The sequence below is a fragment of the Hemibagrus wyckioides genome, linkage group LG13 (genome assembly GCF_019097595.1).
Source record: "Hemibagrus wyckioides isolate EC202008001 linkage group LG13, SWU_Hwy_1.0, whole genome shotgun sequence".
NCBI lineage: Eukaryota > Metazoa > Chordata > Actinopteri > Siluriformes > Bagridae > Hemibagrus > Hemibagrus wyckioides.
The window spans coordinates 7,369,769-7,396,023 of record NC_080722.1 but is presented as its reverse complement, the minus strand read 5'-3'; the positions used below and the strand labels follow the sequence as shown (position 1 = coordinate 7,396,023).

General features: G+C 39.2%; 1 protein-coding gene across 1 annotated transcript in view; it reads left to right on the top strand.

Moving 5' to 3' along the window:
* The window catches only part of LOC131363731 (disintegrin and metalloproteinase domain-containing protein 12), a 100,490-nt gene extending 77,418 nt beyond the window's left edge, over nt 1-23,072 (top strand). Inside the window, exons 12-23 of the mRNA XM_058406567.1 lie at nt 2,327-2,504; nt 5,329-5,418; nt 5,616-5,811; nt 6,802-6,910; nt 8,455-8,653; nt 9,594-9,671; nt 13,111-13,219; nt 14,147-14,282; nt 14,451-14,583; nt 16,462-16,731; nt 20,002-20,138; nt 21,122-23,072. Of these exons, the coding sequence (XP_058262550.1) occupies nt 2,327-2,504; nt 5,329-5,418; nt 5,616-5,811; nt 6,802-6,910; nt 8,455-8,653; nt 9,594-9,671; nt 13,111-13,219; nt 14,147-14,282; nt 14,451-14,583; nt 16,462-16,731; nt 20,002-20,138; nt 21,122-21,194 (1,708 nt within the window). The 3' untranslated portion in view covers nt 21,195-23,072. The remainder of the gene's footprint in view (nt 1-2,326; nt 2,505-5,328; nt 5,419-5,615; nt 5,812-6,801; nt 6,911-8,454; nt 8,654-9,593; nt 9,672-13,110; nt 13,220-14,146; nt 14,283-14,450; nt 14,584-16,461; nt 16,732-20,001; nt 20,139-21,121) is intronic.
* The last annotated feature ends 3,183 nt before the right edge of the window (nt 23,073-26,255 follow it).

Here is a 26,255-nt window from a genome sequence, read left to right as displayed (position 1 = left end):
GTTTTTAAATATAAAGTCGCTTTCCTGGTATTTATTTTGGAGTTCATAAATTGTTCATAATGGTGTCTTTCTTCCAGCTCTCTCTTTGAAGAAGGACAGCATCAAGTTTCTTTTGTGGCTCTCACTGACAGCTGGTGGTGATATTAGACAGAAGACTAATATTTAATATATGTCAATAGCTCGACTATTAGGGTTGATTTCAAAAGATCTCATCGATGGTGTAACAAGTACAAAATATTACAGTGTTTTGTAAACTATTCACTCTGTGTGATCATCTGACATGACTGTCGCTGATAAAGACAAGACAGTTTGAGCTAGAATGAAAATAGGCCCAGCCTCTCTTACCATTCTGTTTATTTTTCTTACAATTATTGGTGGTGTTCTTGGTTCTGCAATAGTTCAAGATAATCCACTTTAAGATCTTTATTAATGGCCTAGATTAATGGTATACTGGTGCTCATATCCTCATTCTTGTGCTATTCAAGTGCACTGGATTTCCGTTTCTATTTACAGCATTCGGCAAGAGTATCTATCAGTGAACTCATCAATACTGGTTCACCTAAGGATGCTATGAATCTCAGACTCTGTTGGGAGGAAATAAGCACATAGACAAACAATTAATTTATTTCTTCAGTTTAAACAAAGAAGAAAAATAGTTTAAGTGTTTCAGGAAGCGGTAGGTCTTCACCCGTCGTTTGGAGACGGCCAGTGACTCGGCTGTTCTGACGTTGATGGAAAGTTCATTCCACCACCTACGTGCCAGAAAAGAGAAGAGTCTTGATGATAGTAGGATGGACCAGTTGAGCAGCGCTGGAGGGGGATTTCTTTAATCTGTTAATATAATATAATAATTGCAATATATCTCTGTTTTCATGACCACAGAATTAATTAGATGAATGCTGAAATCAGATAGAGATCATTGTTAAATCATAGACTGAGCCTCATATTGAACACGTTCTTACAGGTTCAGGTGATTTGAATTTTATGAAGCTTTTATGATTGTTTAAAAATGTTAAATCCACTTATTTACTTCTTTATATATTGTTATTTATTTTCTCTTTGTTTTTGTGTCTTGCTAAAACAAGGACATCCTCTGTCTCGCTTCCTTTCTCTTACTGTCTGTTTCTTTCTTAATTTCTCTCACAGACATTTAGCAGTAAAACTGAACTATTGGAAGCACGGAATAGAAAAGTCCTCGGTCCGAAATATAAGGCTGAGGGATGAGACAGAGTGTGTGTCGTCTTGTAAATACCTTTTATCTCGGCATATCTCATGACTCAGCACCACACTTGCTGGCACATCAGCTGCACGTTGATGAATTGATTACTGAATAAGTCTAGCGTTCATGAGGGGAGCCGAGGAGATGAGATCAGCAGACATGTCGTGAGAAATGGTGTCCATTTATCTCACTCCACTCATCACTCATCCACTTAACACTCACCCTCGTCTTCCCGCTGATTTAGAAGTTGATTGGATTAAGATCCCTCTCTATCTTCCTCTTCTCCTGACTTCTATATCTTCTTTCGTCTCAGTCTATTACTTTTCAGTGTATATCACTGTCTTTCTTTTGAAAGTTTTGTGAAAGAGTATTTAAATTGCTAAGGTCTGTCCTTCTACCTCAGTCTCTCTCTCTCTCTCTCTCTCTCTCTCTCTCTGTCTGTCTCTTATATTATGTTCAAGGTAAAGCTGTAACTTGTAATTCTCCTCCTATAAGTTGTTAAAAGTCACCGAAAATGCTTCCTCAACTTGAAAATCGAAACCTGTCAGCTTTAGGTAGTCTTCTATACTACCACTTGCTTCTCCATTTACAAAGTGATGTCAAATCAACATCACTGCTTTTACCGTGATCGGTGTAAGGCGCTCGTTATGCATTTATAGCATTATTGGCTTTCTATCAGTTTATATACAGACACAGTTAAATCCATGACCGTATTAATCAGTGGTTTGAAAAGCAACTTTAGGGCTATCACTAACGTTAGCTTGTTGCTAGCTCTTCTTACCGTTGTCTGCTGGCTAGTTTCTATGCTACTGAATGTTGTCTGCCGTTTTCTGTGCCTCAGTTTTTTTCCAAAGTGTTGCATGGATCTTTGAAGTTCACCATATTAGAACACTCAAGCCTGTAAGTCTAAAAGTAGCTTGTTATGAACTTCACATGCTCTGACAGCACAAACAAAAGACAAGCTTTTGAGGACGCTATCTATTTTTTCCTCAGTCCACTTGACACCTATAATGTGCCAGCGTAGGAAATTACTATTTACAAGGCGGCATGAATGCAGGATTACTTTGTGTTTAAAGTGCTAAGACTCCTCATCCTCCCTCTTTGCAGATACCCCTTCCCCACTGTGTTTAGTTCATGCAGTAAGAAGGACCTTTTGGTGAGTTTGGATAAGGGAGTGGGGATGTGCCTCTTCAACATGCCTGAGATGAAGGTGCTCTACGGAGGGCAGAAGTGTGGAAACGGATACGTAGAAGAGGGGGAGGAGTGTGACTGTGGAGATCTCGAGGTATGTTAATTTTTGATAAATAAATAAATATGATGATATTATTCTGATTTTGAAACTGGGTGCAATGGAAAATTTGCAGTTCTACTTAGTAATTCCTTAAATTGGTGTTTTAGATTTACTAAACCTGAAGGATCTAGCACTAAAAAATTGTTTAAACAAAAACCAAGAGGTGGCATTTATTAAATGTTGTTTTATACTGTAGTGAGTTATCTTAACAAATTTGCTGTATTGTCATCAGATCAACATGAATCCTTAAGCAAATGTAGATAAATATTGATAAATTGTTAATGTCATAATTTAGCATTTATTCAGAATTGGTTAACACACACACACACACATTTCAGAGAAACCCTGCCAATGCTCACCCAATGGAAAGCCTATGCATATTGGCCCAATGTCATGACTTTCTGAAGTAAATCCATCATAATAAGCGAGTGAAATTTCCAGTACAATTCATTTTTATGAGGCTTTATGTGTCAAGTGTTATGACAGTTGTCATTATGTAGGTCTTAAATATGTCGAAGTATGTCTCCTGTACAGCCCTGAGTCATGACAGCTATGTAATCATTTCACACACCGGTCATGCCGTCATGTCATATGCCGTCATAAATTGTTATCCATATGTTATAACAATTGATGATCAGTAATATGTCATTTTAACTCTAGGTGTCATAAAGTTTGATGCCATGACAGTTTATGTCATATGCTAAGTTTACAAGTTTGAGTCATTTCACATATCGTATGTCAGCTGTACCATAACACTGACCATATTAAGAATGGGATAAAACATTTGCCAATGCTTGCATCTGTTACACTTGAAGAACTAAGAAACAGTGATGCTTTAAAGACCACATGGAATTTGCACTGCTTTCAGATCTGGCGCTCTCTCTCTCTCTCTCTTTGGAGTGATGTAAGGGTCTAATGAGGACAGTGCAAAAGTCTCTCTCTCTCTCTCTCTCTCTTTGTGTGTGTGTGCAGATTGTGTTACACAAGCACACAGTCTTCTTATTTCAGTCTCCAAGTCCAAGCATTAACACACCAGCATTAGTGATAGTCCATTATGGTATATTATGATCCAAATCTGTGACAAGTGACATAAACACACTCTTCAGGCAGATGCTTTGGCCCAGACCATGCTGGGAGAAATCCCCAGAAATCACACACAGACACACACACACACACACGTGGAGTACGCCCTGGGAAGCACACTATGCTCTGATTCCCCCTCACACTGTAGCCTACTTAGTGACGTGGCCCTGCAGGAATCTCAGTGCTCTCCATGTCTGTTTATTGATCTTTATTTCTGGCAACCCAAAATGCAATGGCAGCTCATAAGAGCAATAAAGACGCCTCAATCTTCTGTCCCCATCAATGCATTGGCACAAGTTTATAGGCCAAGAGGGACACATCTGTAATAGTAATGAGTTTCGTACACACACCCACACAAACACACTCACACATGCACACATAGTGTGATTTACAGAAATTGAAAACACAGTATGACACCACAACAATCGAAGTTCCATCTACACGTTCCATCTACACTCGCACAAATACAAGCCGTACATACAGTGTAGGTCTTTTAATATGTGTTTCTGGGAGTTTACATTAACGCATTAAGCGTTTGCTTTTACAGACACTCTTATCCAGAGTGATATCCAGAGCGAGACAAAAGTCTCTATCAATTAATTCATCAATACTTAGGTCATATGTAATGAGTCTAAACCTCTTGTTTGTTTTAAACATACAGGAAAACGTGCTAATTTAAATAAGGGAATGTGCATGTGGCACACCTGTAGCTATTAGCTTTAACACAAAGCTTAAAGGTACCTCACTGGACCTTAAGTCCTCTTCTTCAGTCATTTAAAAGGTAAAAAATATATACTAAAGATAGAAAAGTTGTCCCCTCAATAGTACCACCTGAGTGATAAGGAAAGTATTGATACCTTTCTTTCCGATAGTGTAGCTTTTCTTAGTTTGTCCCTTTAAAATGAATCCAAAACCATACCACTGACTGACTTTCCTTTCAGAAGAGGTTCTTAGTAGAAACAATTACGACAGCTAGAACTATAAAGGTCCCATGCAAAGGACCCATGAGGAGCTGCTTATTTTTCCTGTTCCTGTTTTTTATGTGTTATTTGGATGCTTTTATAGTTGCATTGTTTTGAGCCTCAAAGCCAGTCCCAGTTTAGATCCATGTTGGGTTTTAGCACAAAGTACATGCTATGATTAGTGATTTATGCTGTGGGCTCCTACCATGCGCTCCAATAAATGACTTCTATGTAGGAAACATTTTTATGGAGAAAAGGGGTTCTTGGAATAGATCGAAAAAAGTTCTTCATTTCCATTAATGTCTTCTCTTTGGAATCCTGTTGGATGGTTAAATATAAAATTTCATTGAGAAATTTGATAGATTTGTAACGATGGTGATGCTTTATGATTCTATGAAAGAATGGGTTTGAGTATAATGGAATTGATGATATATAGGATAGATCACAGGTTCACAGGATCACAGTACCTCCCTGTCATGGCCTGCATATTTCCCTGCTCTTTCACAACCACTTTAACTCAGGAAGGTCTGTTAATTAGCATATAATTTAAATCACATTTGTTAAAGCAGGAAAAACACAAGCGGGGAAGTGTGTAGGACAGGAGGTTCTCAAAAACAATGTTTGGACTAGATTCTAGACCACAGTATTAAGAAGAGTCCAGTTTGCATTTCATTGTGTCTGTGGATTTTACTGTATGTTATTTTTTTCCATATTTTGTTTCATTTATTGGACAATTCTTCTTATTTCTTCCCGTATTCTTTCTGTCTCTGTAGGAATGTATGAATCCATGCTGCAATGCCAGTACATGCACTCTGAAGTTGAATGCAGTGTGTGCACATGGCCAGTGTTGTGAAGACTGTCAGGTAACACACACACACACACACACAGTTTACTAACTATTTAAATATTTTTTATTTGAATGTCTTTTTATTGATCTTTTCTGCTTTATTGTTTACACATGTTCCATTTAAAAATACAAATGGAGTCACCTTGCCTCATCTGATTAACAATACCTAGATATGTTTGTGTGTGTGTGTGTTTGTGTGTCTGTGTGTTTCAGCTGAAGACTGCAGGTACACTGTGCCGCGAGCCCGCTAACTCATGCGATCTGCCAGAGTTCTGCACAGGTTCTGACCCACACTGTCCTGCTAACGTCTACCTGCACGACGGTCACATGTGTCACGGTGTGGATGGACACTGCTACAATGGCATCTGCCAAACCCATGAACAACAATGCATCACGCTCTGGGGTCAGGGTGAGTTATAGCGCTGAATAGAACGATGATTGATGAACCTGTTCGGCATACATGAGCAAGCTCGCAGATGCCCGTGACTAGACTGACAGGGGAGAGAGTATGAATTGGCAAGGCCAATTTCAAGGTCCATCTCTCTTGGGCTCCCTGCCATTGTGTCTGTGGCTTCATCAGGATTTGATGTTGCAAGACTCCTGCTTTCTCTTGTGCCATTCAGGAGCCAAAAAAATAATAATTTTCCCATCTCCAGGTGAAAGATATACTGTATATGAAGGGTATAAAAGCAGTATCCTTGAATGTATAACTCCAGTGACAAGGACAAGGACAGTGTGGTAACTTTATTTTTTGATTGCTCAGTGGTTAGGATGTGGGACAATCAGAAGGTCATTTGTTTAAATCCCACAACTGCCAAGCTGCTAACACGGGGTCCTTCAGCAAGGCCTTTAACCTTCAGTTGTATAAAACAAGATGTATATATGTCGCTTTGGATAGGATTTCTGTCAAAATGTCAGTGTTGTGTGTGATAACTTTCTTTTTAAAGCGTGTTCACACTCTTCAGGATCAGGCCTCCCTTCTGGTTTCCGTTTTTTATTAGTAAAAACACTGGGGTAAATAGGTATGGTCACCATTGTTTAGTTGTCTTTGTGTAAATTGTGAAGCCCTAGAAATACCGTAACTACAGAAAAATGTGTTAATGACATCGAAAACATGTCCATTTTGAACACGTTCTATTGACGGTTCATGCATTAATATGAAGAGGAGTTCAGAGAGTATGAAGTCACCTCTTCAAATCTGTTTGAACTTGAAACATGCTGTGTGACCGAGTTTATGGTCACGTTGCAAAAATGTGGCGTAATTGCCAAATGAACTTTTCACAATAAACATTTCACACTCGTGTCACATTTCTAAGAAGCAGAAACTGAAGGCTATACAGAGTAATTGTAAGCTTATGGATGCATGGGTGTTTCTCTTTTGTGTGTATTTGTGTTGTAGGTGCAAAGCCAGCTCCAGGCATCTGTTTCGAGAGGGTGAACTCAGCAGGAGACCCATATGGCAACTGTGGAAAAGACTCCAAGGGCTCATTCGCAAAATGTGAAGCACAGTGAGACATTTTTCTTCCTTTCTTTTCATTTATAATAAGAAGAATAACACAACAGAGAAAGGGGAAGTATGAAAAAGAAGCAGATGAGTGGTTAACATCATTTTCGATCCTATTCTTTCCAGCGTTATATTATTTGACTTAATTCCACCCACAAAAGCTTGCGGTTTTCTGTGAAGACAGCAGGGATGAAAAACAAAAAGAAGCGACAGAGGAATCACTGCAATTTACATAAACAGGAAGCACTTGAACATTTTATGCTATTAGGAAATGGATTGGCAGGTACTTCAAGTACTTCACTGATCACTGATCACTTCCTGGTGGATGTAATTGGCTAAATTACTGAAGTGGACACTGATAGAAGTGTGAGGAGGGAGAATAGAAAAAAGAGAGCTGATTACTCATTCACCAAAGAAGTGTCCCTCCCTGCGCACTCTCTCTCTCTCTCTCTCTGTCTGTCTCTCTCTCTCCCTCTCACTCTCTCTCTCTCTCTCTCACTCACTTCTTTTCTTCTTGACCACTCAACAGGACATGCCTCAAAATGCATATGTAATTGTGAGACCCTGGTGGGCGTGAAGAGAATCAGCATTCAGGAGGCAAGCATCAGAGAGAGCGGTGCTACACTGATCCCCATGTGTTTCAGCATAGCAAATTGTCAGCTCTAAGAACACAAAATAAAGTACAACTTCACACAAACACACAAGCTTATCAGTACGCTGTCTGCTTGATGGTATCAGCTCACACTCCTTGCCATGTAGCAGCTCACTGCAAAACACTCAGCTTATAAATAGACCACTGTTAATCACATACAGGTGTACACACTCATTCTGTCACCCACTTCTGCTCTAAGACTCCTCCTGCCATTCACAACACAACAAGTGGTATCTGTGATGGTTTGGAAAAGCTTGTCACAGGCCGAAACATGACATACAGGCAAAAATAAGAAAGAAAATAATTTGCGTCTTTAAAATATTGCAACCAAGAAGTGTTCTCCAAAGCCATCATTTGGCTGTAAAGCTTGGGAGTAAAGCTTGTTCTTGGTGCTGTCTTGGTAAAAGCATAGGTGGGAGGGATGGTCACAGTGACCCAAACCAATTGTGAGAGTCTGTGAGGTCATGTGTGTGGAAGAGGGCAGATAGTTATTTTCTCTGAGTGTGATACAGTGTGTTACAAAACATGTGGAGGCTGGCTGGATGTCATGTGGAAGAAGCTTGAGAAGCCCTTGTTCTACCCCATAGTTAGCTGTTAACTGTTTATGATGACTAGAGCTGGTTGGTGGGTGGGATTTGGCAGGTGACCAAACTGGGAAAATACAAGAGAACTACAATAAAATTAAAAGTTAGCAAAAACTCTACCTTTTCTGATAAGTATATCTAGCTCTATCTCTATAGATAATTCATATCAGTGCATACGACTGATTAAACTTCTGCTACTGATGCCACGCTGATTCATGTTTAAAAATCTAGTTGCCCAGTTTTGGTAATAATATTTATGTAGCATAAAATAAGTGTCTTTGTCTTGTTCATTTTTTCTTCATATTTATGCAGAGATGCTAAATGTGGGAAGATCCAGTGCCAGGGTGGGGCGAATCGGCCAGTAATCGGAACCAATGCGGTCTCCATAGAGACCAACATCCCACTGCCGGAAGGTGGGCGTATCCTGTGCCGGGGGACTCACGTGTATCTGGGTGATGACATGCCAGACCCAGGGCTGGTACTGACTGGAACCAAGTGTGGGAACAACATGGTGAGAGCACTGTGTGTTTTTCTGCAAGCAAGGACGTTTACAGCATTAGAAATTAACCTGTACCAAAAGAGTAATTGATAGTTATTTATTTTGTGGATGGAGTTTGTGGTCCTCAAAGCCTCCCAGTAGTAGTAATCTTGAACAGTGTGGGTACCAGTAGAGGGGTGGAGATCTGTTGGGGTTTGAAGAGGGCAAAATGTGAACCGTTAAGAGTTTAGGAACTAATTTGGGAAACTAGGAAACATTGAAAACATTGCACATTGACCTTCATGAGTGTGTGTGTGTGTGTACGTGTTTATAAATTCAGATTGTGTCCAGTTTGTAGGGTTTATAGTCCCATATGTCAGTGTGTGACTGATTCTGTAATGAGGTAGTGTGCATGCAGTCTTGGATTTATGTGTGTGTGTGTGTGTGTGTGTGTGTAACACAGTGAAATATTAATAAGGGAAAGAAAGGCCTCATCATCCCCAGCAGTGAGCAGGAAGAACGGAAAGCCTGACATCACATAGTTACTGGGACGTGGTATTACAGAAGTGTGTATGTCTGACAAATTGTCTCTCCTGCTGTCTATCACTTCTCCCATCGTGTGAGACGACTCCGTTAATGACAATAAGCATGTCAGGCTTTTCATCACCTAGCTCTCCTTTTTACTCAGCTGATTATTTCACCATCCCCGATTACTCAGCCTTTGGATGAATATGTCACCGAGTCTCATTCCTAAATCTCATTATATTTGGGTGGAGTGTTTGTGGCCTGACTGTATGAATACACGCCATAGCTGTAATTGGTCTTTGGAGGACGAGTCTCTTCAGAACCTGGGTCTTGTTCTGTTTTAGTGGAAAACTTGGAAGTAGAAGTCTTTTAAATGTCTCTCCCCTCTCTCTCTCTTTCTCTCTCTCTCTCTCTCTCTCTATGTCTCTCTCCCTCTCTCTTCCTGTAGATGTGTCTGAATCGGCAATGTCAAAACATCAGCGTCTTTGGTGTCCATGAGTGTGCAGCCAAATGCAGCGGACGTGGGGTTAGACACTTTTTTTCCCTTTCTTTTCCATGAACAAGCAACTTTTCCTTACCAGTATGGTGACATTTAGGGGAAAAAAACCTCAGCCAACCATTACTCTGAACACTTTGGTGTTTTCAGACACATGAGTCAGCTACTCAGTGAGACAGAGAGCTACAAATTACCCCAGAACATATCATTTTGAACCATTAAAAGTTTATAGCCAGTGATAAATGGTTTATTGTTTAGATATTAGTTTATTTGGTTTAGAAAAATATTTGCACTTGACCTTTGCATGTGTATGAGGACAAGAATTGGAAATGGCTACCGTGTTGAATGACTGCCATTCAAAATATCCTAATAACATCCTGCCTAGATTCTAGTAAATGCGCTCACATTTCTCACACAGGTCTGATACCAGTATTTATTCTCAGCAGTATTAAAGTTATCAGTACTTTATTTAACAAATAAACCTGCCAAAATGTAGGTCTAACCGGCCACAGCTAACATAGGCTTTGCTAGCTTTTAAGTTTGCTAGCTTTTCATAAAACAAATTCTGTAGCTAGTGTTGCTAAAACATTTTTATTTCTAAATGTTGATCAAGTCTTGAGATTCTCCAGGGTACAAATGGAGCACTGTGTTTCACCCCAAAAACAAGCAAAACATTATATTAAACACATTCAGGGTCTGATCACGGCCACATTTTTGTTCAGCTCTATTTGTCAGCACACACTGTGTGGTTTGCTGATGACTGGATTTTAAAAATGAAATATATTTACAGCATGATATGTCATATGTATTAAAAGGGGGATGCATTAGAATATGTGAGGCTGAGATTTTTAGCTACATTATTAATAACATCCTGGCTTCTGAGAGCTGCATGACAGTGTTGCTGCCTGACTTCAAAAAATAGCTGTGAAATTTTAATAGTTTTGAGAGACTTGGTCATTTATTCAGCGTATTGCTGCTGTGAGAATTCTGCTCAGTGCTTTCCGTGTGATTTTTCTCCTTCTCAGTGATTTTGTATCCACCTCCTCCTCACTATATAGTTCTCTGTATCATTTCCTCTTTCTCTTATTCTCCACCTGTAGTCTTGCATATGTGATTTACCTTTAAAATGCAACAATACCTTGCTATCAATCTCCCAGGCTTCTCATCACCTCAGTCAATTAGCCGTAATAGCTTTGCTTGGTCCACCTAAATGAGCCATTCATCACATCCTGACGGCAAGCCAGTCATCCTAGTGTAGCCGCTGTGGGGAAATGCATGAGTGGACATTGTGTGGTGCACGTGAGCGTCATCTGTCTGAATCGGAAGATTTCTGAGAACGACAGAACACTGATGGAGGATTTTATTTTTTTCGTTTTTAAGGCTGGCCTTAGGAGTGTGAAATTGAAAATGTTATGCTCATTCTGCTCAAACAAATACGGAAAATTGAATACGGATTTTTCTCTCCATCACACGTCAACTGTGCGTCTCCAGACCGTTCGTCTATTTGTCTATCCGTCTGTCATACTGTTGAATCGTTTTTGTGAAAAAATAATACAATGAAATCACAGAAGTAATTTCACACAGAATGCATATAGGACACTACATACACACGTTCTGTTGTTGTTGTCCTTCGGCAGATCCCTGTTCAGGGTCGCAACAGTGGATCATCTGTTGGCGTCATGTTGGCGATCATGTTGGCGCAGGTTTTTATCACAGATGCCCTTGCTGATGCAACCCTTCAATACCGGCACTAAGAGTTAACCACTAAATACCCGGGTTGGTTTCCTGCCCAACACTTGAACCCAGGCTTCAGCAGTAAGAACTCTGGATCCTGCCAACAGACCACCAGGGACCATACACATGTTCTGTGATAAAGTAAAAAGCAAAACAAAACAGCATTGTCCATAATTAATTGTTTTGTGATAATGCTCGTCACTTGGATCTGACTAGAAATGAAATCATGCGTAGTTATCATTATCATATTTGCAGGAATGATCGTGCCACGGAAATCCTGAATGCCATGTCTTTGCATGTTTATACTGTATATAGAAAGATAGACAGGTGTAAGTATACACTGTAGACATGGGATAGAGAAACAGAGAGGTTCCTTCCATTAATTTACTCGTCCCTAAATCCTATACAGATCTGTTCTGCACTGTGGAGCTTGCACATCTGCTCCCCATCACCTCGCTGGCGAAATGGTGTTTAATAATCTGCACCATATGGATACAATGTGTGAGACTTTGGAGTTACAGAATGGAGGAAATGTGGCATTGGACCCATATGGAGCCGATTGTAGCTGTTTGGCAGGCTTTTGTTAATGTGATGAAGGACAGGTGGTTACTAGGTGTGTCGTTTTGTACTTCCACAACACTGTGTATGTTTTATTTACCTTAAAACTGGAAACTGTTTATTTTTTGCAGCCTGAACCCCTGCAGCAAATACACCAAGGAGATATAATCTTATCAGCTGCATTTACACCTGGTCTTTTTATATATATATCAGGATTATAACCGAATAGGGACTGTGTGCATAAAATGCAGGTGTAAGTTTTTAACTTTAACAGTTGCTCAAATTTATTGGGGTGGGGTTTGACTAGTTATTGAGGAAGGGACACATTCTATCCAGAGCTTACACAAGTACATATCTCCACATGAGACGTGATGCTCGACATGCTCCTTTGAGTTTAAGGAAAATCCCAGGTTTCAATACGCCATGTACTTTGCAAAGGGCAGCTGGGAATGAGATTAAAATGTTTTCCAATACAGATGTGAAATGACCAGGGTGGCATCCGTGTGACTTACACCAAGTGAAATTGTAGAGCGTTGCTATAGCAACAACACTAATATTATCTAGTTCTTCAAAAATGCCATGATTATGGTTCTATATTTGCAGCAAGCAGGCTTTTAAATGGCAGAGGGTTAATAAAGATCATAGCAGAACTTCAGCCATGGCATTTACTATTAACACATACTTAAAGATCTACTGTGTGTACAAACCTGATCTATTTATGGCATCTGGTATTGTTTTCTATGCTGACTGGCCTTTTTGTGATAATTCTGGACTAAGACGAGTCTTGGTTATGTTCGTTTGCAGAGAACAATGGCTAGATGACTTGGATAATGTTTCGTTGCACTGTTTAGAGCAATATGTTTTACTACTCACCTCTTGAAGTCATTATTACTCCATTACACCTTTTCATCAAGGCTCCATGGCTTTGCATCATGGCATGTGAAGTAAGTATATAGCTCTGCACTTACTGAAGTCTGTAAAGGACATGATTCATAACACTCAAGGCCTGATTCAAAAAACAGCTGCACTGGATGCTGAGACTTTCAGGAATATCCATTAATTCCCATACCAGTTCAATCCAAGTCAGCTCTACAGTAAACCTCTAAGAGACCCACTGACCCAGTTTTCACAGTGTGTGTGTCTGTGTGTGTGTGTGTGTGTTATCTTTCCTGCTCAGGTGTGTAATAATAAAAAGAATTGTCACTGTGAGGCACACTGGGCTCCACCTTTCTGTGATAAAGCTGGATTTGGAGGCAGCGTGGACAGCGGACCAGTGAGACAAGCAGGTACTGCTGTGTGTGTGTGTGTGTGTCTATTATAAAAACACTAGACACACTAGTCAAGCCACATCTCCAAGTTTACGCGCTGGCAATGATTTTGTGAATGGTTTTATGCACTGGGACCTGTTACGTCTTATGCAGTACAATTGTACACTCAGGAAAAGCATACTGTATTGTATACTGTAATCACCACAAGCATGTAACCATGTCACATGACCACAAGCATCTAAATGATGTGGTTGTTTAATTGTCACAGGTATTAAGTCATGCAGTGTATTGTCTGTCTTTAGTTTGTTGTTATAAAATAAAATGAAACTCCAGATTATGCAGTTGCACAGTTTGAGCACATATTATACAGTTAATTGTACTTCAATACGATAAAGTTATAAAAGAGGAAATTATTTATAATCACACTCTCCGGTGTCACCCAGATGAGGATGGGTTTCCTTTTGAGTCTGGTTCCCCTCAAGATTTCGTCCTCATATCGTGTCAGGGAGTTTTTCCTCATCACCATCGCCTCTGCTCTTCCTCATTAGGGATAAGTTTGAACGTAAAAGTTATATCCAATCCTATAAACGTTGCCTTGAGACAATATCCAGTGTTGAGAGTGCTATACAAATAAAATTGAACTGAATTACATCGTAAAGCAAAAATATCTTAAAATGATAATAAAATTAAATGTTTCTCTACTAAAAAAAAAATTATAAAGAGCAGTAATAAACGCTGTGAAGTCAATATTACATGTGAGAAATATTTGCTTTAAAAAATAATTGTCTCGGGTACAGTTTTATAAGAAAATTATGTGGTGAGATTTACTGAGCATTTTGGAGAATCTACCTCTGGAGAATCTTCCAGCTTCCACTTCCTTGCATGTTTTTATCTAAAAAGTGTGTGTGTGTGTGTTCTGATCGGCTGTGTATTCCCTGTATCTAGATGATGACAGTATAAAAGTGGGCATCGTGGTAGCGTTCCTGTGTTTGCTCTGCGTGGCTATGATTGTCTGTGTTAAGAGGAAGACTCTGGTCAGCCTCTTCATCAATAACAAGAAAAACAACATTGAGAAGCTGAGGTAAAAATGTTAGCATATTTCACACGTGTGTATAAAAATGGCAGGTAAAAATCCAGCGTGAGAATTTCCATGCTACTCAAAAAAATCACTGTGTGTGTATATAGTAAAACTTGTTCATAATAAATGTTAATAATTAATAAGTGTGTTGTTTTCTGTATGCTGTTACAGGTCAGTTGGACCAAGCAGGCTGATCGTTCAAGAGCACACAATTTCAGCCCCGGAGACACAAACACACACCACATGCAGAGCATCGCCTCATTGTCAAGCTCCAGCCATACCACAAAGTGCCAGCATATACAAGGTGTGTGTGTGTGTGTGTGTTGACAGATTTACTTGCCTCTCTGAATTGCCCTGCAGTGTGCTCACTGCCCTGTTTATAATCACTCAAACCCCAAGTTTGCTTCTCAGTGTAGAAAAAGCAGAGGACAACCGGGTTGCCAGATTAAGCATATATTTAAAAAAAAAATGTTGTGTGGCAACCAAGGTTTTGTTTACTAGCAAACAATAGCTTTCAAATAAATTAAAGTGTAAGTGCAGAGAGTGTCTGTGATGCACAGAAGCATTTGTATTGTAGGATATATTGCAAAGACTGCAAAAGGGCAAGGGGGATTATGGAGAGGATGATGTCCAGACATCAGAAATATATAGGAAACAAGTTATTCTCATGCTGAGAAAGGCTGAGAATCTACTCCTTAAACAATGCCATATTGCCCTTTTTGGCTGGTTTCAGATATCTGCTGACTGTTGAAATGTAGTTTGGCTTGAAATTTTGCTGAAATCTGTAAACCGTGGTTAATGGTATTACCCCGGACACAGTTGAACAGAGGTACGAGCCGCTAGACTGTACGCTGAAAGACGTTATGTTGTTTACTCTCAACTGCCTATTAGGCAGAGTAGTATCTAGCATTAATCATGTGCTATTAGTCATTAGCCCCGACTTTAGCGACTTTATTTTGTGTGAAGTGACAAGAGTCACAAGCTGGTAGTGTTTTTTGTTGTTTTTTTGAGTCTTGGTTAGTGTGCAGGTTTTTTGTGTTTGTTTATGGTTCTGAGTTTCAGTCTTCTATCAGAGAGCTCACACAGTCAAGATAAACATGCGTGTACACACACACACACACGCACACCGAGAGCGAGAGCCAAAACCCCACTCTAATGCTCCTTGTCTCTTGAATGTCAATGACAGTTATCAATAGTGCACTGTTGTCTTCAGACAACATTCTGCATAAAAGCCAGACAGTGGACAAATAATGTCAAAAAGCTGTCTAGTTTCATTTTGATCATGTTCTGTGTGCCAAGCCTTTGATACATGGCATAACACACACACGTACACACACACACACACACACACACGGTGGTACAAGGAACAGTAAATAAAAAAAATTAAAAAAAACAGTCAAATTTTGTTTGAGTGAGTCCAGCCTTGTTATAAATAATGATGGATCTGCATCGCTGGCTTTCTAGGAACGTGTGTGATTAGTGTGTGATTAGTGTGTGTGTGTAGGTCAGTGGCAAAAGCAGGTAGACGGAACAACAGAAAATGATTCGAAATGAACTCCCGCAGCTCTGCTCTGCATTACAGCTTCAGTAGCAGCACTGTCCAAATCCAGCTGCCTGTTCAACTTGCTAAAATAATTAAGTGGGTATGTGTTTTGAGTGTGTGTGCACGTGTGTGTGTGTGTGCATGTGTGTATGCATGTGTGTCAGTTGGTCTATGTGCCGCCTCAGACTGTAGACCTTTACTGGAGTTTTTTTGCATTAGCAGTTGCTGTACAGCTGGTTCTGATCTGTGTGTGTGTGTGTGTGTGTGTGTCTGTGTGTGTGTGTGTGTGTGTGTGTCTGTGTGTGTGTCTGTGTGTGTGTGTGTGTGTCTGTGTGTGTGTGTGTTGGTAAGAGCAAAGAGGATGTAGGTCTCTTTGATGTCAGCCAAGTGCATATGAGGTCATACTTCAGACAGACTTCACACAAGATGCACACACACACACACACACACCTTTCATCTGTATGTGTGTGTGGTGTGAGTATATTTACATATGCTCTAAATCTAAAGATTGTTTATGTCATGTTTATAATAAATGTATTATTGTGCCCGCTTTCTTTCTTTCTTTCTTTCTTTCTTTCTTTCTTTCTTTCTTTCTTTCTTTCTTTCTTTCTTTCTCTCTCTCTCTCTCTCTCTCCACAGCCCCAGTGTTCTCTCCCGGTGTTGAATGCTGTTGTCACTTCTCACACTCTTCGTGCTCTGCCCCAGTGTCCTCCACTCCACCTGAGCCCACTGTTACCATTGCCCTTTGCCCCACCCACCCACCGTGCCCCTCCACCTCCCCTGCCACACACCCCCTCACCCCGCCACAGAGCCCCTCCAGCACCACACACACACTCCCACCTCCACAGTCCAGCACGAGGAGCCTCCATCCTCACCTTAAGCTGCCAGAACACCTGCAGGATGGCCATGGTGAGTGCACAAAATACAACAGTGTTTGTTTAAAAAAATAATGATATCAGATTTATATCAGACACACCTATTTTATTAGATTTATTTGATTTATCAGACAGACCCAATTTATCTTCTATTCTATCTTAGATTATATTATATCCAGTGATAAAATATCTGCTGAGAAGAGAAACTCTGGTCTCTGTGGTCCCCCAGGACATCTAACCAATTAAGAACATTCATTTCTATTTTCTTTAAATTGAGAAAGCTTATTATACACTAGCTATACACTTTTGGTGAGAACAGTTAATTGAGATGGTGTTGTTTTTATAACAGCTAAACCAAAAAAACTAATGATTTTAAGATGGCATTACTTGTCTCGAGATTACATACTTGTCTCGAACACATGCAAACCTATGACAATTCAGGATCTCTTGCCTTTCATATATATATATTCCATATATTCCCTGTTTTTGGCTGACAGATGAGGAACTCGATGTATTAACCTGCTGTTGTAGCCACACTGCTTCTAGCTTTGAGGTTTTGCACATTCTGAGAAGCTCAACAGAGATGTAAAGCCGGGTTATTTGATTTACTGTAGCTGCGGTCAGATCTCTTTCATCCACAAGGTATTTCCAAACCTCAGAGATGTTTCTGACTGGATGTATTTTTTCTAGTCTTGTCTCCCGTGTTCTCTGCAGAAGTTGGTTTAAAGTCGCTGAGCTTACATATTTGCCCCATGCTAATGTCTGATATGTTTGAACATGAACTGAAGCTCTTGACGTGTATCTGCATGATTTTATGCACTTCTGCCACATGATTGGCTGATTGGCTGAATGTCAGAGACATGTGCTCATCTGAAACAAGTGCAGGCTTTTTTAACGTTTGCACTTTTAGCTCTGTAAAGCTGAGTGTTATAGCATTGTCCTTCCTGTGGTGTGAATGGAACAGCTTCATTAGACCTTTGGGCTTTATAAAGAAGTGTGTGCATGTGTTGTCTGAGTCTGAGCCGGTCTGAGTCCAGTAAAACACACCCTGAACAGTGGGGCCAGTTGGTCAGGAAGAAATGTGAAAATTCAGTAGAAAAGCTGTGAATGGCTGGTAACAGGAATGTCGGTGATGTGAGCAAACTGGTGTTCAGCAGCTGGTGTTGAATGGAAAACAACTGTGTTGTAGCATACTGTATAGACCAAATACAACTTGTTGAATGTGAAACGGATTAAAGTGCAAAGTAGAAATCATGCAGGGTCTTGTTTAATATGGATGGAGCAAAAATTAGATGATGGCTGAAATTATGTTGTCTTTGAAATTAAAAATCTCAATTTATTACTTTTGAATTATTATGTAAACGATTGCTACAGTATGTAAAGTTGTAGTGTAAATGTCAGTCGCTAATGATATGTTCTTTTTGTTTTATGTAGGTAGGTACTGAGAATGAATGAGGGGATGGATGGATGGATGGATGGATGGGCGGTTGGATAGATAGGTGTGCGGATGGATAAATGGGTGGGTGGATGAATGGATGGATTGGTGGATGAATGGATGGGTGGATGGATGGATGGATGGATGGATGGGTGGATGGAAGGATGGACGGGTGGGTGGATGGATGGATGGACAGATGGATGGATGGATAGATGGATAGATGATATATCCAAAGCATTTCAGCTGATCCATCACTTATTCTTGAGGCATTATGACAAAAACTCAGGCAAACACTGACAGACCCAAAACTAATACACACAAACTGACGAGACTGGAATAATGCCACATAAGCACATAAACAGGACACTGACTATATGAAATAAAACTAATATAAAACAAAGATAAGACGGTATGAATGTAAGTGATAATTAGTCACTAATGGCAGATGAGTGTGAGTCAGTGTGGAAATAATTAAAGAACAATCAAGGGCACTGTAATGATTCCTAAAATGTTAAGGTTATAATGGGAATTATCACACTGGGAATTCTTGAGTTTGAGATTGTTGCCCTCATTTTAATCATGTCTACAGTACCAACATACACAGGGACTTGTATGGCAGACCAGGCACATACATGGATTAAAAAAATATATTTAAAATCATCGATAAGGGTCTCTTGATACAAGTGTGTTATGATTTATATATATATAATTGTTTAGGAATTATATAAGCTTCCTTTAGTTTTAGCATTACAGTGTAGAGCCTGAAATTTAAAAGAAAAAAATTGTCCTACGTCATAAAGTATACGGTTCGTGTGTGTGTATGAGTTTGTGTGTGTTGGATTAGTAGTGGAGGAAGCCACAAATGGTATAAGTGTCCTTCCTCAAGGGCAGAGCAGCTGTGTCCCTTTGCATGAAAGTGACCCTTATATAAAACACACTTCCTGGATGTATACGTCTTCATCAAAAAAGCACTTTGATATTTTAATAAGATGAAGGATCCACTTTATATTATTCATCATCATAAAAGTGATGATAAAGGATCTTCTCCATGTGTTTAAACATTTTCATTCATTAGGACCTAGCATGTAAGTGACTGTAGATTATTTCTCTTACCGCAGCAACATGATGGATCACATCCCTTTGCCTTATCAGTGCACTAGAGGTCTCTTAAACGATTGAGTCCATCATCAGACCCGGGTCTGGAAATTGTTCATTATCGTTCCCCCGTATAAAGATGCCCCCTTTCACCTCACTGCACTCAGTCTGAGTAGTTAGCTGTTCTTCATTCCAGCTGTTCCTCCTTAAACGCACACTGTGGAATCTGTGACCGAGTCCCATGTTGACCAGGGCAGTGCAGGGTGTATGAACAGCTGCATGGCAATCAGACAAGAGTGATATGAATCGAACTAAATGGTACAGAAAAGGATTCCTGAGGTGTTGAATATGAACTGCGTAAATAAATAGCAGAGCCACAAACTTTAACAGTAACACTGTTCTTGCTTATTTAAAAATGTCCCATTTGTCCCAGCCCTGCTCCAGATCAGACCTCATCTTTCACAGTCACATGCAGCCTCATTGACGATGAGAAACGGCCTGGGTGAGGAACTTATTAATCATGTGAAACACTCCTGTGAAATAGTGTATGTATTGTTTAAAGAAAGATAGATGAAGAACAGATGTGTAGTAGGTAGCAAGTGGTTATCTGTCCCTCATCTCCTTCCTGCCAGTCAATGAGGAACACATGAGAATCGCCCAGGCAGAGTCCAGAGAATGGGGGACACAGGAAGAATGACTGGTTTCAAATCTGAATTATATTGTATTACACCTCCCTCTGGTGGCAGATTTAACACATTACATGACTCCTGACAGGAGATGGAGAAGCCCAGCCCGCCTCAGAAGCCTTTGCCCGCTGACCCGTTAGGACGGAGCTCTCAGCTGGGACGGAGCCCACTAGCAACACATCTTCCAGCTCCTGGCTCTAGACCGCCCATCATACTGCCTCACAGGTCAGCACATTGATTTCTACACAGGCCCTTCATGAGACATATATATATAAATCCAAATTTTTTTTGTCACATACACAGTATGCTCCATCAAATGGAATAAAAATAAAATAGGGATAGAATAGTACAAACTGAATTTATAAAATAATAAAATGGAATTGAAAGTAACAGAAAAAAAAAATAAGTACAAATAAATAAATAAAAATAGAATAAATGGAATTAGGTGCATAGAAGAGAGGGGAAAAAAATAGAATATATATTTTAATTATATTATGTACTGTAGCACATACATACTGTAGTACAATACGATACCTGATGATATATGAATATTAAAATTCAAATTTATTAGTCAAATACATAATGAATGCAGTGACCTACTTTTTTTTACGACCATAAAAAGTCAAAACTTAAATAATCAACAATGGAATTTAGTAGAAAAATTAAATGATAGTTGTACAAGGAAATGGAACTGGCTGTATGTCAATAATAAATATACACAGAGGAAGAAAAAAATATACACAGAGCAATGACTTATTTGATGTAAATAATATGAATGTAGTATTGCTTTTGAAATATGTACAGGGATTTGTTCACTGATTTACTGACGATGGATGGATGGATGGATAGATAGAGAGATGGATGGATAAATATTAGATTAGATGGATGGATTTGTATTGGTGGAGGGGTTGCAGCTAGATGCTTCTGATAATTAAGGATGAATCCAAGCAGTGTGCTGTGAGGAATGGTAAATGAGGTAGGGTAAGCCTGATTAGCACTGGGGTATTTCTTGAGGAAAAAAAAGAAGAAGAAAGAAATACTATTAATTTGTGATAATTAATCAGAATCAACAGATATTGAAGAGAGCTCATCAAAGCTTGATTAGATAACAGACGGATATTCTAGATATTCTTCTCAAATTTTCCTTCCTATAAGATCTGTATAAGATCCTGTGTAGAATTGTTCTTTTTCTTTCTTTTGCCATACAGACCACCTCCTAAGCAGCCCCCCACGCTGCCAAAGCATCAGTTCTTCACAGGAATGAAGAAGCCCTGTAGCTGAGACAGAAGTCTGTGAGACCTGCAGTTCAATCTGTTTTGCACTATGAAACTCTGCTGGTCCTCATGAACAGTGTGTCACGCTCGTGACGGCTTGACGGTTCGATCCCTCGGTGCTACGCCTCCCTCCTTCTCCGGTGCTACGAATCAACCCTCAGGTACACATCGTACATTATTTATGTTCATCAAAAGTATTTATTTCTTCGTTGTTTTCGACATTCTCTGTAGAGTTTTGCCCTGATTTTGATTGGAACTGCGAATACTATGAGTCGAATACTAGCGTGTGGAGGGAGGCCTTAAAGAGATATACTCTACCCTGTGAAAATAAATTGAAGACTGTAATGTTGGTGCTTTTTATGCTTAAAAACTGGAAAAGGGGGGTGATATTTAGAAGGGAATAGGTTGTCAGACTCATCTCAGACTGCCATATTGGGAAGGTTGTCTATAAGTTTACCATACACTTAGAGGGGACTCTTGCTCATATAGACACACCTATCCTGAACTTGAAAAACTACATGGCTTTTCATGGCAGTTAGATATTAAACAGTATTAAATTTGATTGTTGGGAGTCGGTTTAACATAACACACTGGTGTTTTTTAGTATAATCCATATCCACTGCATCTGTAGCATAACAGAGTAGAATTTCAACACATTCCTGATATTAAACATATTCACTAGAAACTTACTTATAAAGGGCAGTTGTTGAATTCTGTCACTAAACATTTATACGCTGTATTGCCAAAAGTATTGGGACACCCCTCCAAATTATTGAATTCAGGTGTTGTTTTTCAGGGGTTGGGCTCGGCCCCTTAGCTCCAGTGAAAGGAATTCTTAATGTTTCAGCATACCAAGATATTTTGGAAAATTTCATGCTCCCAACTTTGTTGGAACAGTTTGGGGATGACCCCTTCATGTTCCAACATAACTGTGCACCAGTGCACAAAGCAAGGTCCATAAAGACATGGAGGAGCGAGTTTGGTGTGGAGGAACTAGACTGGCTGCACAGAGTCCTGACCTCAACGTGATAGAACACCTTTGGGATGAATTAGAGCAGATACTGTGAACCAGGCGTTCTTGTCTAACGTCAGTGCCTGACCTCACAAGTCCGCTTCTATAGAAATGGTCAAAAATTCCCATAAACACACTCCTAAACATTGTGTAAAGCCTTCCCAGAAGAGTGGAAGCTGTTATAGTTTCAAAGGGTGGGCCAATTTATGTGCATATAAATGCAGATGTCCCAAAACGTTTGGCAATCTGTTGAAGTGAACAGTACTATTAAAAGTAGTACCAAAAGCCACTCTTTTGCGTTATATAACGCCGTTCCCAAACCTAAAGCAGTTCTGGTTCCCAAACATCTCTTTAAGTATTTCTGTGCTTATCACTGAGCTGTATTAACTATGCTGATAGCATAACCACCAATTTTCTCCAACTCCAAGTTTAAATGACAAATTCACTGATTATTTCTAGAAAATAAAAATTACTTAGACGCTTGTTTGGTATATATACACAGTATTTATATACAGTTCTCAATAGGGTATTTGATTTTCTCTGTAGAAAGCAGTGTGTTGAAATAACTCTCTGAAATATGCTACAGATGTTGCGGATAGAGATCAGGACAGAAAAATACCAGTGTATACCTTTCCAATATATAAAACAAAATTCCCAGATGTTTAAAAACTCCCAGTATGCCTGAACGCTCTGGGATTCTTTGCTCTCCTCTAAAATAAAGAGATCTGCTTCAACTGGTTATGAACGATGAAGGCTAAAGGAGGTGACATTGAGACATTTGCACAGCAAGACCAAGAAATTCAGTAAAAGGATTTTGCAGTGGATTGCATTTTTTTTTTTTTAGAATATGATCACACAAAAAACTTGACATCTGTAGCAAACTGGAGTGTGTACCCCAAGGAACTATTTCAGCTGTGACAGTGTGTGTTTTCACTGAGCCTACATTTATTTGAAATCTAGACAATGTAGAGCCTTATATTTTTTATACCTAGCACGTACCATCGTGTTACCGTGTTCTTGGCTTGCTTTCGTGTGAAATAATGTTGTTTTTAACATTTAACATTGTGGGTGTCCACATCAGTCACTAGCTTTTTTATTTTTTTTATTTTTTTTTACATTTGCTTATAAAAATGGATTACTTCAAGTGATATTTTAGCTATATTTTCACTCATACACTTGTATAACTAATACACCGGTTCAGTTTATGATTTGAGAATCTGTGCAAGTCTAGATTCTTCTTCTCAGTGGTAATCATGGAGCACTATAGTATGTTAATCATGTTTGCTTGTCTTGTTATGCAGTCTGTATTTTTCTGTAGTCACTTTTTACCACTTTGTAACCGTATTTCACTTGTATCAGTATTTCTACACAGAAAAAAATAAATATGATACTCACTTTCTTTCTTTCTTTCTTTCTTTTTTTTTTTGCTCAGTGACTGCGGAAAAAACCGAACATGTTTTTGTACGATAACTCTTTGATAAATCGTATGTTGGGGAGGGGATGGAGGGAGTGTAAATATCTGTGTTTTGGTTACAAATGATGAACCAGTGTTAAGTAAAGTTGTCTATGAAAATGATTTGTGTCGTGAGTCCGTCTTTGCTTTTGCAGTTTGTCAGCTCCTCCTCGCCTCCGGATGCTTTTCTGTTAGGGTTTTGAGATTTACATCAGTTTAATGTAAAATGTGACATAAATAATGGTTTATTACCTGTCTTGTTAAACAAAAAAAAGCTTTAGTCATCTCTTGAGCACTGCAGCTAGCCGACATTCAAGATGCTTCCCATTCAGGCACGTAATTTCTCTTCATCCGTGCCGTCAAACGTACCGTACATCATGACGCACATCAACATCTATCAAGAAGACAGCAGGATACGACAGAAGGTCAACCTAATGCAACAGCTTTACTCAAAATCTAGAATTAGAGTGAATGAGCCAGTAATTTCTCTGTTGGTTTCACCTTTTAAAGTCATTAAATTGTTTAAAAAGCCCATCTGGAGCATATTTATGTGATTTACTCTTCTTATGCCCTTCTAAATGGACATGTACACATACTGTAGACTCCTACACCAGGACTTTACCACTTAACCTTAACCAAACAATATATTATACAATAGAAGAAATTCAGACACCATTTATTAAACCCAGTATATCATTCTGAGACCACTTTTACAACTGTACACCATAAAATAATAAATGAATCAAGTCTGTGAACCGTGCGGTCGTTTTTCAGTGTGCTCCAAGTCAGTGCAGCGTGCAAGTGAAATATTTTTTCTTTAGCAGATAACACATTTTTACTGATAAATCTGAAGCCTTATGTATAGCAAAGCCCATACTGTAGATTATATTAGTGCAAATCATAACTACACTATATTTGCCAAAAGTTTTGGGACACCCCTCCAAACTATTGAATTCAGGTGTTGTTTTTCAGGGGTTGGGCTCGGCCCCTTAGTTCCAGTGAAAGGAACTCTTAATGCTTCAGCTTCAGACATTTTGGACAATTTCATGCTCCCAACTTTGTGGGAACAGTTTGGTGATGACCCCTTCCTGTTCCAACATGACTGTACACCAGTGCACAAAGCAAGGTCCATAAAGACACGGATGAGTGAGCACTTGACTGGCCTGCACAGAGTCCTGACCTCAACCTGACAGAACACCTTTGGGATGAATTAGAGCAGAGACTGCAAACCAGGCCAAAACTGGGACGTCTGCCTTTACATGCACATGAATGTTATATGAAGTTGACCCGCCCTTTGCAGCTATAACAGCTTCAACTCTTCTGGGAAGGCTTTCCACCAGGTTTAGGAGTGTGTTTATGGGAATTTTTGACCATTCTTCCAGAAGTGCATTTGTGAGGTCAGACACTGATGTTGGATGAGAAGGTCTGGCTCGCAGTCTCCGCTCTAATTCATCCCAAAGGTGTTCTATCGGGTTGAGGTCAGGACTCTCAGGACTATGAAGTTCCTCCACAACAAACTCGCTCCTCCATATCTTTATGGACCTTGCTTTGTGCACTGGTGGGCAGTCATGTTGGAGCAAGAAGCGATCATCCCCAAATTGTTCCCACAAAGTTGGGAGCATGAAATTGTGAATTTCCCATTGGGATGAATAAAGTATCTATCTATCTATCTATCTATCTATCTATCTATCTATCTATCTATCTATCTATCTATCTATCTATCTATCTATCTATCTATCTATCTATCTATCTATCTATCTATCTATCTATCTATCTATCTATCTATCTATCCTGTCCAAAATGTCTTGGTATGCAGTTAAGGAGATTACTCTGTACGGTTACATCTGAAACTCAATTAATTAAAAAACAAACAAACAAACAAAAAACAAGCATACATAATATTCAGTGCAATTTTAATAAAACCAGGAAATGCTGTTCATATGCTACATAGTAGTATGAATTGACACCTGGAAGAGATGGAAGAGATTCCTGGATGGGAAACTTTACTTGCTCTGGTTTAATCCTCCTAACCCTTCATAGCTGCCACTCTAAGTGAAGTGAACCCCAGCTGATCAGGAACATGGCCAACCATCCTGTACGACAGAGAGAGCACTGTCCAAGCTTCTCCACGTGATCAGTGACTGTAACATAAACAGTGTATTATTCTATCCATATATATTCTTAGTTTCAACCAACTTAAATTTGTGTTTTAAGTTACTGTTTTATCATTTATTATTCTTTCTTAAAATATGGCAAGTGAAGTTTCCTACCATGTGTATAGGACAAGCAGTATAAATTTATTTTGTTGTATTTACCTCTTGTTGTCTTTAATTAATCAATTAATTAATTAATCAGTTTTATAAAAGGTGATAGACTGGTCATGGTCTCATGGTGTGTCTGGGAGCATTTTAATTTCATATCTGAACATTTGGATTTTTTTTTATTTAAAAATAATAAAAAATAAAATCAGTGTTCAAGAAGGAGCAACATAACAGCATAACACAATATAACACAATATAACATAAATAAATAAATAAATAACAGTCATTTATAAATCCATTTAATTTGCCATCCCATAATACCAAACCATGTTTATCAATCAT